Source organism: Clarias gariepinus, chromosome 4, assembly GCF_024256425.1.
Source record: "Clarias gariepinus isolate MV-2021 ecotype Netherlands chromosome 4, CGAR_prim_01v2, whole genome shotgun sequence".
Taxonomy (NCBI): Eukaryota; Metazoa; Chordata; class Actinopteri; order Siluriformes; family Clariidae; genus Clarias; species Clarias gariepinus.
Genome location: NC_071103.1, coordinates 31,572,793 through 31,588,619, shown reverse-complemented (window position 1 = coordinate 31,588,619; position 15,827 = coordinate 31,572,793). Strand labels below are relative to the sequence as shown.

Genomic DNA, 15,827 nt, shown 5'->3' with positions numbered 1-15,827 from the left:
GACACTCTGTCATGGTTTCCCATTGATTGGATTGACGAATTCCAGATTTCACCAGGCTACATACAGTAGACCTATTCAGACCAGTGCCCTTATGTCTCACCAGTTAACCGGTTGCGCTGATTATCACTTGTTCTTATTCCTGTTTGTGTCATTGTTAGATATACAGTTTTTAATTTTATCATTTTGTATACTATATATAACACACGCTTTACCCATATTTTTTTTTTATATTAGAAAAGTAGGAGGGTAACAGTTTTTATTTGGACAGTTTAGCTTGGTGGGGGCACGGTGTAAAAATGGCTCTCACCTTGGCGATGATGTTCTCGTCCACCGTTTCTGGCCCGATCTCTTTGTTGACGTAGAGCAGGGCGTACAGGTATCCAGCGCGACCATACAGCAGCTCATCTGGAATCTCTGAGTCTGGACTGATGACTGAGCGCTGGAGCTGAAGCAGTCTACAGGATCCCAGAATGGAAGGAAAAAGAAAAAAAAGAAAAAATGGAGGAAATCATTTTAAAACATCAAGCAGAAATAACTACAATTGCCACAAAACAAAACTCTGATCTAAAAAAGATTATTTGAGATGAAAAGGCATGATGAGGAAGTCATTTGCATGATATCGCTGGTTTTAAGCAGATGGGCTTCTCAGCAAGAGGCTAATACAACTGCCAACATACTACAGAGTGGGCTACAAGGAAAAAAACATGCTGGAACAGTATCAGAGAAGATGATTTGGCAGTCTCGTACAGACAGATGACAAATTAAAGGAAGATACAATGGCTTTGTTATGCTCTGGGAGCCATTCTGCTGGCATCATTTGAGCTCACTTGTCTCCTTAGAGGGAAGAGTCACTGCAAATCAGTTTACACAACGTTAAATTATCAGCTTCATCCTATGAGGAAACATGTCATCTTCAAGTTTTAAGGATAACTTCGCCCCCTAGTCACAGTGCTTTAATAAGGATTGTACATAAACTATTAGCACTCGCCTTCATAGCCACCAGATCTCAAACTTACTGTCCAGATTTTGAAGTAAAGTGTCTATTATATTTTTTTATTATTATTTTTATTATTATTATTATTTATCACGTGCGTATGGCCATAAGGCTGAAAAAGATCTGAGTTTACACAATAAGTAATGAGTCTCATGCTGAGAGCTGCAGAGTTCTCACTTGCCAGCAAGCAGTCCCGATGATTAATCTGCCAACTTCCAGCAAGCACGCACACTTACATACACAGAGTGACAAAATGAGATCGAATGGTGTGAAAAAGACAGAAAGGCATAGAGGAGAGAAAAAAAATGAAATTAATATCATACTTGGTAAGGCATTCCTTTGAATCAGCCTGGTTATTTAGTTTGTGGTGAACAACGGCAGCAACAGCCAGCGGTCCAGCGTCACCACACAGAAAAGTGACTTTTCGTCCGTTCAGGTTGCGCAGGGTACGCTTTACGTAATCCAGCGAGCGCTGCAGGTGAGAGGAATCGCCACTCACGCGATGCAGCTGCAGGTACAGCAAGGCAATTCCTACAACACCAGTTTTTAAATAACATGTCACACAAACATTGAGGAATACCATCCTATCAGTAAATATTTCATTTATAGTAAACTAACTGAAAGTACGCAGGGGAGACCAACAGGGAAGCGTTACCTGTCCAGCCGGTGTATGTGGAGAAGTCATGCGGGTCTGCTGTTTTAAGTCCCTCCTCCATCTGCACGAGAAGATCTTTAATTTTATTCTGTACTTTCTTCTTGAAGGCCTCTGTGATCTGAGTCAAAAACAGAAAAGAAAAAAAATAAATTGTTAATGTGGTGTAACACAAATAAAACACTGTCATTCACATCTCAATACTAATTCAACAGAACTGCTGAATTCATTTCCTAACAGCAGCTGAAATATTTCTGGCGATGAGACAAAGCCTGATTTTATAATCAGTGCAATCTTACTATGCCATCATGTCTGCCAGACACTCCAGATGACCTAAATCTAATAATGAATGTGCTATTATTTAGCAAAAATCCATAATCCTCCTTTAAGCAATCTTGAGTGTCAGCACTTGCTAATGGCCAATATTCTTTAAGGTGCATTGCTGTTGCTTTATTCTGGAGCGTAGCTGTAAGGACTCTTGATTAAGACATGATTGGCTTCTGTGTATTCTTCTTGAGATTGCACACCGTAACTGTCTATTACCTAAATAAAATTATTCTTTTACAAGGACTAACAGGACTTTGAATTGGATTTAGGGACATTCCAAATAAGCTAAGAAGGCAATGCTCGACACTGCAGTAGTGTGATAAGTTGAAGACTCAGCTGTGTGGGACTTCGTAGTGCATGTCCGGAAAATAATTAAATTTAAGAGAAATTAAACACTAAGGGCACTGAACGATTATTTATAATGAGTTCGGGGCACTGGTGGCTCAGTGGTAGGTGCCTTTTATACAAACTAACATACTCTTGTGTGCGCCTAACCAGTGCTCTTTATACCAAACACTGCAAGAAGAACATTTTTATGAGACATGATGGTGGGTTTCAGCTAGAAACAAAACACTGCTAAAATGTTACACATATATTGCATATATTGTGCTTATACTCTAAACAGCACATAGGCAATACTTTAGATTGCAGCACCACTGCTCTTTTGTTGATTAAAATAATATCAATCAAGAATTTTGAATCTCTAAAATGGAGTCACTGACTACAACAGATTTTTGTCTGCCACCTGTCTCAGACCTACTGTAGCATGTTGCAGCTCTGACATCACAAATTCTCAAAGTCAATATTTTTCCATTTTACTGTAATTCTGTAATTCTTAAAAGGACTGAAGCCCCTCTATCAAATCATCGGCAACATAACCACACATCGACAAACCACCAGAAAGACAAAGGTTAATGTCTGGCAGTGGTACAGCTGTGGGTGTTGGCTGCTGGCTCGGACAAAGAGAAAGCCTTATTTTCCAGGGAAATAAAAGCTCAGAGGCTTTTCATCATAAATCACAGAGGAATGCTCGGAGCCAGTGCAGCACTACCCATCAACTCCCCTCAAACACACACTGGTGAACGATAAGTTATTAGCGGAGACAGAAGTAAACCGAGTTTGCTGGCAGTTCATTTGCAGCAGTGCGGTTTGTGAGATGAATGCTAATAAAAGATCAGTCTCGGCTCAGATCTGTGGCATGCTGCCCAGACAAAGCAGCAATGACTGAAAATAAAAAAATAAAATAAAATTTAAAAACTTGCAGTCTGGAAAAATAAAGGAAGTACTCAACAAGTAAAATGGTAAAAAAAATTTTTACCTGTGGTCGTTGTAAATCATTTTAAGTATCTATAAATGTGTGACATTATTTTTATAATAAAGAATTAAAGAAATAATGCGCAGTTATTGTTAATTCTTCAACCTACGGGGTGGTAGCAGTATTCCTAGGGAAACGAAATCACCAGAGGTCACCATGGACAATATTATCACGATACAGATGTGCTGAAATAGAATTTGTATTGCAATTCTCTTGGTACAAAAATGTATAAATATCCCGATTTATATATTAATATTGTTTGTTACACTTCTACACAAACTTCAGGAAAATTCTATGCTGCCTTTCAAGGAGTGAATAGTCTAGACCGCACCTGTAAGGAATGGCAACATTTTACCAACTTTAATAAAAAACATCCGTAAATTAAATTTTTGTTTATTGATTTTGGAGTCAGTGTGCTGATATAGGAATCACCAAACAAAATAAGTCACAGTTTCCCCCTCCACCGACCCCCCCCCCCGGCATTACCCCAAGCTTTAGTTGATTATTTCTCTAGAACTTAGTAACCTAATGTTTTATTACTAACTTTATTAGCCTGTAATGTAATTAAACTGACAAGTGTGATGCTGGAATGGTTATTTCACACCTTCAATTATTTTATGGCATAATCTATCATCAAATAACCTTTCTATTAGATATTGGGGGGGGGGGGGATTATTCAGTAATGCATCATGATTCTTTCACGTGGCATTTTATGTATTGCATTACTGACTCCAATATCGTTTCCAAAATGTTTGCATCTGAGGAGATGAAATATTGCAGTTCCTCTATAATCCTACAGGCACTTTAAACTATTCACAAATTGTCAGGAAACATAGGAGCAAATTACAAAAAAAAAGTTTGTTTAGAATGGCAACAAACTCTGAAAAAAGTCATACAGAGTGGGGATATCTCTAAAATCACGACACTTACAGAATCGCAATACAAATAGAATCGAGATCTAGTTATCATGTTAATATCGTATTGGGTGATCCCTGCTGATTCCCATCACTACTATCTGCAGTATATAAAGAGCATTGCCATGAACATGTAATAATTATCATATTTTGTTGTGATAGTTTAGTGTACTCAAATTCAAGTTATGAAAAAACACGAGAGGACCTTAAAAAGTTAGGAAAGTTGATCAGCATGTTAGAAGTAGGAAAACATTATCTAGCCAGCTGGAAGACGTTCAGCAGCCGAGCTAACAGTTTCTTGGCAGCAGACATTTGCAGAGGCGTGATATCTGTGTGCTTTATGATAACCTGTGTCCTCTTCAGTAGAGATGAGAAACTTGATCATTACCTGAATTCCCGGTGCGGATCTCGTGTGCAACACGATTGTTTTTATACAACCTTCATCGAAAACAGGAGCTCATGTGTTAAACAGCTTGTGTATTAATTATTTGCTTGGCCTTTTTTTAACGCTGTAAAAGTAGACCAGAACAGTAGTGCTTGCACCGTGCACTAATGTTGATCTTGTTGCATTTAAACTTGCTGCATGATGCTTGTGATGACTACTGGACGCAATAGATGAAGGTTATGTCTGTATTTACAGTTTCTTAACTACTATTAGGCTATAAGTGTTGAGGATTTTGTTTTTGTTTTTATCAATTTCATTTGTGTGTCTGTCACTGAAAAGAATCAAGTTCATGTGCTTAATGTATAGTGTCAATCTTCATGGCCTCACAAACATTAAACTGGACTGGAAATGATGTTAAATCTCGTCCAGGAGGATGTCAAATCTCGTCTGGATACGACACTAATTATAAAGTCAAAACATCTTTAACTGCATCCAAACTAAAGCAACCTCTGTACAACTGATACAGTAATGAATCCTCTATTCAGACAGGCTTAATGATCAGTGTTAAGCTGCAGAGCGCACACTAACTCACAGAAGATGAAGACAGCGAGGAGACACTTCCACACCTCCACAGACTGACAGGAAAAAAAAACTAACAGTGTAAAATCAGCAGATGGCATGTGGATTCAGCTAATCTGAGATTAAAGCAAACCTTTGAATTCCATGCATCTTATCTAGGCTTAATTTAAAGGCGAAAAACTTTTTAAAAGTTCTAAATCTGATGTGCTTTATATTACTGCTGGAAAGTTTTGTAAACTTGGTATCTGTTGTTTTTGGTCCTGAACATGACAAGTAGCTACCCAGCCTCCAGAGAAAATAGGCTACCGTTTGTGATGAGGGATCTTTATGGTAATAAACTGTTGACTATCTAAGACTACTTTCTGTCTCAGAAACATTGTGTAGGGGGAAATTTGTTTTTTTTTTTCTAGCATAAATGTCTGTGGACAGTGAAGGCAGATATGGATGACATAGGGAGAAATATTATCCGACAATTCAAAGACAAAAAAAAAGAAAGAAAAAGATCATGATTCTATCATCAGATACAGTACCATTGACAGTACTTTATCATCACATGCATTAGTTTATACGACTATATTGTTATAACTATGAGGTCATGACTATATTATTTTTATCAGCATAAGGTAAATGACAGCATTTTAGGTAGTTTGTAATTAAATGCATAGTTTACACTGTAGAATTTATTGTTGTTGAAGGTTATATTTCTCAGTCGTCTTCCTCTAGCATGCTTCTCTATAGCTTCGATCTGTTCTCAGAGTCTCTGTGTAACAGCTAGAACCAACACGTCAGGTTTAATTAACCTATACAGCAAGTTACATCCCGATTAGAACTGCACATGTCTGTCTCTTTCTTTATGTGTAATGTGTGCGTGCGTTTGCATGAGTGTAAACACATAGGAGACATCATTTTGCTGATAAAAATAATAAGCACTAACTGCTAAACGCAACAACAGAAGAAAATGAATTGGTTTGAGGGGGGTCTTAGACCATGGAAAGGTGCCAGCATCTGATTGGCATGAAGTGTCCCTCCTTTAGTCTCTGATTGGCCAGCATTGAAAGTGTCCTGATACTGAGTATGCACAGAATGCTCAGTGGAAATACAGTCTGAACTTGGAACAAGCAATAATAAAATCTGCACACTAAATTTTATTATGTTTTACACTCCAGTTTTTGTCACGCAAATATATCGACAAACTCATTTAGTTCCACTAAGTAAACTAACTAGTCTGTTTAGCTCCGTCTCCATGTTACACATCCCATGAGTAACAGCGGAACACAGTCAATGAGGAAGAGCGATGAAGTGATTGAGGTAAACGCCTGGATCATATGTTATCTCTAATTTCTGGCCTGATTGGTGAATTCATAGTGCTCTGTGTTACACTGAGTGAGTGTGACCAATAAGGGTGACTGATAAAGCAATCTGGGGTTGTTGTCAGGTAAATAAGCAAATGTGAATGCAGCGTGATCAGTGTTTCTGTGTAGAGCAGAGAGAAAGAGTGTGTGTGTGTGTGTGTGTGTGTGTGTCACGATGTCCAATGATGCACACGCAAACAGACACAAAGAGCAGGTTGATACAGAGAGAGAAAATGGACCTTTAACCTCTCTAATGAAAGTTAAATCTCAACTTGCTTTTGCTTTACACACGCGCTGTACACACGCGTATACAGACACAAAATAAAATACGTTTTACGCGCACACGCGTAGTCACAGTGTTATAGTAAACAGTACACATGTGCACGGATGTTGATAATACCAGTGAGAGACTGCACACTAAGACCCAGCAGGGAAGACAATTACCCACAATTCCGCAGCACAAGAAAGAGAAAAACCGTTGGCTCAGTTGTGATCACGTGAAGCTTGGCGTCAAAACAAGAAATGCATGCGTGATACATGATACTTGGTACTCGTAAACCAAGACTAGTTGGTGTCCGAGGCAGAATTTCGTAAAAAACTTTTTTTGTCTTGCAAAACACTCACAAACAGCATTACTTGCAATCTAAGGTTTCACTGTATGGATATAGATTGTGACAGGAAGTCCCCTACATACAGTACGAACATTCGAGTTACATGCATTCGCGTATGTTCAATCACAGATGATAGATCACATGGCTGGCGTAGATTGTCATGTCCGCGCAGCGTGCATCCTCTGCAAGTGCGGTACAAGCCCATGATGTCCAGAAGCAGCAGCAATGTAGCTGGCACTGCTAAGAAGCAACGAACATTAACAATGGAGTGAAAAAAGTTGAAAAAAATGGAGCAAGGTAAAAAGATGGCCAACACTGCTCGTTCTTTTAACATGAATCGCTCAACCATCAGCACGATTCTGAAGAACACTAATGTAATATCCTGTTTTAGTTATTTGTAATTGTATCCTAGTACCTAGAAAATATTTGTTAGACTTACAAAATGGTGTACTGTAATGTACACACGTGCACGTAAAAAAAAATATTTTGGAATAAGTGTGGCGATACATGATTGGCCACACAAAAAAATTCCCCTTCTATCTCTAGCATGAGGAATGTATTAAAGTGCCCCTATTATGCCATTTTAAAGGTTGCTAATATTGCTAAATGAGTCTCTTAAAACAGGTTTACACGTATGCAAGGTATCCAAAAATAGATTTAATTTTACCTCATTTATAAATGATTTGTAAATGACTCATGTGAAGCAGTTCGATGATTTAGTCTGTCTAAACCCCTCCTTTCCATGTCGGAAAACGAAACGCTCATTACCTTAACTAAGTGATGGCTCTGGAGACCTGTCAATACATAGAAAAGATGGCGTTGGTTTTACCATGTAACGACCAGCTAATTTTATATTAACTGTGGCCACAAAAATCGAGAGGTCTTTTATTTTTGTGTCGGTGTTGCGTTAAAAGGCCGGTGAGCAAAAAGGACAAACACAAACAAGTAGATAAAGCAAACATGTATTATACAAAACTAAATAAAGTAAACGAAAAAGGTGCACCACAACCAAACAAAGATATGAACAATATTTACAAACTACATATAATAAACGGTATGTGTATGTGTGCGAGTGAGTAAAAAAAAAAGTCCTAAGTCCATGTTTATTGTATGTGTGTTATCCGAGTCTCACCGGGGTTAATAAAGTCCGGGAGGCCGATGACGGAGGGAGAGAAGTCCGGGGAATATGTCCAGTCAAAGATAATCCGGTTAATAAATCTTCGAAAGAAAATGATTTACAGCAATCTCTCCATCTCTCATACAAACAAATAACACCAGCGCTGGTCCACCATTACTACTCGTAGAAACTACGTCAAGAGGCATGCGCACTTCACGAGTATTAAATTCAGTTTTGGTGAATGGTGGAAAATAAACAGTTAAAAAGGATTTCGTGTGCTCTCGTTTTTATTGTTTTTTTAATATTAGAAAGTGTCAAGCGAACCGGGCATGAATGCTCGGTCACATTAACAAGAGTGTGGTAACATTAATTGTAAGATGGAGGGCAAGTTGTTCGCAACATAGAACGTTGGCGGACATTATGCAAATATGTTACGGAGTGACGTGGATCCGTAACAGAGTAAAAATAGATTTGCTAACGAGTCGTTTAGGCGAATGTGAGCCGACGAAAACTTAATTTATTGTGCACTGTCAGTGTCACAGATAGTGCAGATAGTTTATGTTCACATACAGCTACATGACACACTGCATGAAAGATCATATTTGAAAAAGCATAATAGGAAATAAACTTCACATAAAAGCCTTCACAGCCTGTGCACGAGACAGTAAAAATGCATTTTGAACTTGAAATGAGCAATAATAAAATCAGAGCACAAAATTTTTTATTGAGTTTTACACTCAAGCCTGGAAAGTTTTTTTTTTCTCCCCCCCAAATCAAAGCGCATTTAAGCTCTATTCATGCTTCGGATCATAGTGAGAAGGCCACGTCTTACTACACTGATCACTAGAAATGCTACAATTAATTCCCATCCTTTGATGACTTTGTATGTACAAGATGCCATGATCTCAATATCAGCATTAATGAGCTCTACTGTAACTACTATCAGTGCATTGACTGTATTCTTCCATATTAGAGGTTCATGCAGGCTCCCTATACATCATCTATATGTTTGCCAAATTAACCAGGACATGGCATTTTGCTGAGTGAACGATATCTTGCCTGAGCAAGTGAAGCAGAAATTTAAAAACAAAATGCATTACTATGTCCTGTAGTGTCCTCTTATTCCATTAATACATCTGTGATTTTGCTTGGTAACCAGCCAGACTAAAGCAAGAATTAACTGGTATATACATGAACTATTAGTTGTCTTCATATCGGAGAGAAAGGCAGTAGCACTGAGCCAAATGAGAAGAGAACAAGCCTGGATAAATAATGAATGAACGTGAAATTAGTGCAAAATGAAAGGCTTTTACTGGGCAAAGGGGAGTCGATCAATCAGACGCTTTTCTACAGCTACGCTCCTTTGGCTGGAAACAAGACTGCTTTTACTAATAGAAGAAAAAGCTTTCCCTGTTTAGCTAGAAGCTAAGTATCAAGTGGGAGTGCATTTTAAGTTTAAAAGTCACATCACAGATGTTTTTCCTTCAGCTCTATAAAAACAAAAATTTCTGAATACAGTTCCTTCATCATCAATTACCTCATACAAACGAATAGCTTTAAAAAAAAGATGAAAAGGTATTTCTGTGGGCCCTTTTCAGTCTCGTGATTAGATCTTGGTGGGAAAAGCTCACGTTACATGAATTGTGCCTACATGGAATTTCAAAGGACCATTCAATTTGTGACTTTTAATATTCTGGAGACAGACAAGCGTACAAAATGTCAGACGCCTGCCATCTTATCTAAGGCTGAAAACGGGCTCAACGTGTCATTTTTAAAATAAATCTCTTACCATAATTTTATATGAATGATAAACATACGAGTCTGACTTCATAAAAAGATGATTTATACCACCTTTAAAGAGGTAAAGTCCTTAACAGTACTCCAAGCACATATACTACAGCACAGTGAGCGCACACAGACACACTTAGCTTTGTTTAAATGTGACATCAGTCAGATAAATGAGCTCTCTGGACAAACCAAGCACCAACAGAGGGCATCTGGGAGAGTCATTCTTGTAGAGACACTAAATCCTGTACAAATTTCTTATACTCTCCACAAACTCTCTTCTTTTTTAGCTTTCTAAAATAAATATACAAAATCCTAACACCATACTTACATATATAGAAATAAATGTATCATTAATATGAGCATGGTGGTTTAGAGGTAGGCTTCTCGTCTGCCATAAGGAAGACCTGGGTTTGTCTCAGGAACGATGCCCAACACCCAGCCACCAGTTGCACCGTTATGACCAGTCCCAAGCCTGGATTAAAATGTGAGGGCTACACCTGGAAGGGCTTCTGGCATAAATAATCAAAATTGGATCCATGTGGCAACCTCTAATAGGAAGAGCTGAAAGAATATCGACAAAATATATCACCAATGTACCATTTCTTTTATGCATTTTCACTAGCCATTTTATTAGAAAACACCATACAAATACTGGGATCCCTCTTAAACCTGTCTTGAGTCTTTGTGGCGTGGACTCCACAAGGTCTTGATTTAGTGTCCATTTACACGTTGACGAGACTACATTGTATAATTGCTGCTGATTTCTCAACTGCACATTCATGCTGCAAATCACAAAGCTGCTCACTGCATTCACCTCTGCTGACCAGGAAAGGCCACTGACATACACAGAGCACACGGTTATATAAATTAAACCAATTTAATGTGCTCTTGAAATCAGACATTATCAGCAATAACACTGCACCAGGCTGTGGCATTAAATGATACATGACTGGTAGTGCTGTGCGATTTTGGAAAAAGAAAAAAAACTGATTATTTAAAAACCTTTTTGCGAATGGAATTTAAACTGTAATATACGATTTTGTATTAGAGAATACAGTATTTATACATGTGTATGAGAATAGATGCAAACAGTAAATGACTAAAAGGAAACCCCTTCTCTCCCTCAACCTTTCCATCATGGTCTCTACCAACACAGAGAAAAGAGAATGGGCTTCCTATTGGTTCTGACTTATAATCATTGTAATCATTATTTCATAGTTTCACATTAGCAAAGTTATGTATTATTACAGTAATTAATACAGTGATTATTTTTTGACAACACCTGTAAATGCAAATCAACTAAATAAGAAATAATATTTACTATTTGATTTATAACAATACATACATGCATGCATACATACATATTGGTTTTAAAAAGTTTTACCTAGGTAAAAAAGTCAATTTTTAGATAGGATCATAGGACACCATTATTCATATTACCTAATATTTCTAATCTTCCAATCCATGCATTTTTTGTAAATATGTATACACAGTTATATTTTAACAGGTAAATAAACACATATTTGCTAAATATAGTTGTTTTATGCATTTTTATGAAGTGTCTAACTTTTTCGAATTAAAATCCTTAAATGATTTTTTTTTTATTTCACATGAAAAGAGAAACATGAAAAAGTTTATTATTGCAAAATCCGAAATTGTTAAGCTACTGCAAAATGAAAACACTACAGATATTTAGCTTTTTAAGGTTTTACCAAAATGCAGAATACTTTTATTTAGGCAAAATTTTTAAATTTCATATGCTTCTAGAAGCCTACACCAATTATAGTTTCAGTACTCATGAAGAATAATCACTCAAGTTTTCAATTTTCATTTTTATTGTTTGAGAAAGTATAATGATGAAAAATGCCATTTTTGGAGCGCATATAAAATCAAAAAAGACCACCCGAATATTCTGTGATAACTCTCTCTAGGACAAAGCAAACTAAACGAAACAATGTACAACATGTCAGAGTAAATTTAGAAAGAACAATGGTGTTCCTGACATACCCTCAAACCCTGTTATTCAGAGAATGGTACAGAAAATGAAAACAACGAATTGATTGATCGAATCTTATGGCAGAGGACATCCAAAAATGTCTGCAGCAATCGCCTACAAAAACTCTAAAACACCTTGCACGAGAGACTGGGAGGTCTTATTTATCATGTCGAAGTGGTGCAAAAGGGGCAATTGCACGTGAACACACACACACACACACTCATTCACACACTACAGACAATTTGGTAATGCCAACTATCAATCGCTTATTCGTGGGATCAAAGCACCAACCATGGGGAGAACATGCAAACACCATGCACACAGAACAGAGATGGGAATCGAGCCCAGCCCCTGAAGGTGCAAGGCAACAGTGCTAACCACTAAACCACCATTCCGTCACCTGTATATATACACACAACTTTAAAAAAAAATCTTATAACAATAAGATAACAAACAGCTTATATACGCAGATCTACTAAAAAAAATTATTACATTATATACGCCAAGTGTTCAATTCAAACCGGGACTTTCTCCTGAATGAAGGTGTAACACCATCAGTCCTTTTAAAAACAAATAACTAATTAACCCCGTTTGCACACACATAGATAGATAGATAGATAGATAGATATTCAATATCATACTTAAACAAATTGTGTACCTAAATGATCATATAATGTAGACACGCATCTAAATAACAAATGAAAACCTAGGTTTAATATCTAAAAAGAGCGGTAAAATTAAATAACTGTATAGTTAAATGAATAACCCAGATCTCACTGTATCTCACCACAATGTTTATTTACCAACCGTTTCGGGCTGCTGTCCAAATTACTCCCAACAGTGTGCACTACCTACCCACCTACACCCTATTTTCCACTTTAGCTAGTGCACCTCTATAGGGACTGTGCAGTCATTTAGCACCCAGCCGGCACTAGCGCCTAGCTAGCATAAGGAGGCGGGACCTGCAGGAACATAAATACGTGTTAAGTTCTGCAAAAATACACCACGACTTACTTTTCCATCAGCATCAAAAGTGTCTCCGGTGCTGTTGTTAGCTGCTGACTGTGAAGCCGAGAGGACACCCTGGTCCCAGTCAGGGAAAGGATTAGGAAACGAGCGCTCCTCCATCTCCGACTCAGACGCCGTCACCAGCTTTAACCTCTTCGACATACTGTCTCCCATTTCTACGGCGGCTCACCGAGGACAAATGCGGATAATAAAACGCGTTTAGTTTTCTGGAAGGGGGAAATGGCTTGGTGCAGATGTTCCTGCTGGGTGTTAGTCCGCAGTGGGCAATGTCAGGAGTCAGTGCAGGGATATGTCTGTCAGAAAAGAGTAAAAGGGATTAGCCCAAGACCTGGCTCTAACTTCTATTAGGAATAAACTCATTCATTCATATACTGCACCCCATTCATTCATTCATTCATTCATTCAGTCCTAAGGTTAAAGTGATTTTTTCTCCTTAAAAAGGTTGCTACGCTAAAAGTGTGTTTCATTATAACAGAAAAATTCATGCATGCCGGATTTAATTATTACTGAAACAAAGAACATGATGCACGATGACAACAGCATGGGTATCAATTAATTAATAACGGGTAGTCCATGCGAAAATCATTTTGTGTGTATGTGTGTATGCGTTGTCATTTCATAATGCAATTAAAATATATATTGTTAGACAAAGTTTCACAAACATAATAGATTATTCTTACAAACTGAAAAGTAATATAGTACTGTAGTACTGTATGTCTCACCAGTTTAGAAAAAGTGGCACATTTCCCCTTCAGCATGGCATCATCGTCAGTGAGACCGCAGAGACGCTCCGCTTCTTTATTATAAGCGATTCTTAGTTTGTTCTAAGAGAGAGAGAGAGAGAGAGAGATCTACTACCCTCACAGAGCAGGGAATATCTGACACAACCTCCATCTCCATCCCATTGTTGCTAATCCACCGAATGTCCCCTCTGTCATTTCCGGACTTGGACTTCTCTCTCTCTCTCTCTCCTCTCTCTCACAGCGCGATGATCCTGCATCAGCACCGGGACCGGCGGAGAGCGCAGATCTCTAACATTAGCCTCAGAGTCTCAGAGGAAACAGATGGCGATCCCGGCTCGCTCCAGGCTCTGGGCTGTACAGCAAACAAATCTATAACACCCCCCCCCCACACACACACACACACCCCTCCTCCTCTTTCCGTGTGTGTGTGTGTGTGTGTGTGTGAGATTGTGCACCAATCTCTCTTTCCTTTCTTATTGGCAATGCGTTTGATTTCTTTTGGACAACACCACCCAAATGTTATTCTTTCTATTCATTTATGTTTTTATTAATTTAAAATGAACCATTTGCAATTTAGCTTTTTATTTTAATCGCTTTTAGTTTTAGGTTTACACAGTGGGCGGTGTAGTGGTTAGCCCTGACGCCTTGCACTTCCTGGGTCTGGGTTCGATTCCAGTCTCTGTGTGCATGGAGTTTGTATGTTCTTCCTGTACCTGGCGGGTTTCCTTCAGGTACTCCAGTTTCCTCCCACAGACCTAAGACCTGCAGATTAGGCTAATTGGCGTTTCCAAATTGCCCGTAGTGTAGTGTGTGTGCCCTGCAATAGATTGGCACCCTGTCCAGGGTGTCCATTGGCATCCTGTCCTCGTGCCCTAAGCGCTGGGCTCCAGGCCCCCTGCAACCCTAAATACAGGATGAAGCGGTATAGCCGATGAGTGAGTGAGTGAGTGAGGTCCACACACAGCAAAAAGATTTTTGTTACAAACACTTTTACACTTAATAATGTAAAATGAAACATGTGGCATGGTGGTGTAGTGGTTTGCACTGTGGCCTCACACCTCCAGTGTCAAGGGTTCGATTCCTACCTCAGTTCTGTGTGCATGGAGTTTGCATGATCTCTCCGTGTTTGGCGGGTTTTCTCCAGCCCCACCAGGTGCCTCCATACAGATTCCCAGTTGTTGCCACAACCAGTCTTTGGGATGGCCCCAGTGCAGTCCAAGTTTTCATTTTTATTGTTTTAAGAAAGGGAAAAAGACAGACATTTGTTTTCTCAGGCATTAATCATCTTGCAATACAACATGTCATTTATATATTACTGTAGTATTGGTATTATTATGTATTAGCTTTTATTTTGAATGAAGTTTGTGTTATTTGTAATTTGAATGCTTAGTGACCAATGAAGATAAGACTCCTGATTATTTCCATCTATTTCAACCTTTTAGTTATAAATATTTCTTTGTTTCTAATCACTTTGTAGAAGTTAAAGGAACTTGATGCTCAAAAAGTTAAATATTTTTATATTAAAATATTTAAGATATGGTCAGTGATGATGTTGCTTATTTGTTGTTTAGTGCTATGTTCGGGTTCTCTGATATTACAGTGCATCCAGAAAGTATTTACAACGCATCACTTTTTCCACATTTTGTGGTAATATTTTTTTTGTCTCACCAGAACACTTTTGCTTTCCCTGGAACATGTTAATATGCTTTTTATCATTTTTACATCTCCATGCGATGTCCTCTCTTTGTTCTGCCCAGAATATGTTAAAGGCATTTGTGCCTTTGATCTAAAGGGATGTACGTGACACAGGGTGTCTGACCAGGGGCTTAAATATGCTCTTTTTGCTGGTAACTAACAGAGATCAGTCACCATCATCATGCACCATCATCTTTCTTTTTTGTAATTAACAAACAAAAACAAAAATTAACAAATAAAAACAAACTACACAAACTGTTTTTTTATTATTCCCATGAGAAGTTGGTGGTTATATCCAGAAATTATGTCAAAGATAGAACTTTGCTTTTA

General features: G+C 38.2%; 1 protein-coding gene across 1 annotated transcript in view; it reads right to left on the bottom strand.

Moving 5' to 3' along the window:
- lancl2 (LanC lantibiotic synthetase component C-like 2 (bacterial)) overlaps positions 1 to 13,892 on the bottom strand; it is a 41,368-nt gene extending 27,476 nt beyond the window's left edge. The window contains exons 1-5 of the mRNA XM_053495388.1: positions 13,782 to 13,892; positions 13,045 to 13,352; positions 1,650 to 1,767; positions 1,318 to 1,525; positions 308 to 455 (exon numbers count right to left, since the gene is read on the bottom strand). Coding sequence (XP_053351363.1) covers positions 308 to 455; positions 1,318 to 1,525; positions 1,650 to 1,767; positions 13,045 to 13,212 — 642 coding nt within the window. The 5' untranslated portion in view covers positions 13,213 to 13,352; positions 13,782 to 13,892. The remainder of the gene's footprint in view (positions 1 to 307; positions 456 to 1,317; positions 1,526 to 1,649; positions 1,768 to 13,044; positions 13,353 to 13,781) is intronic.
- Positions 13,893 to 15,827: the final 1,935 nt, after the last annotated feature.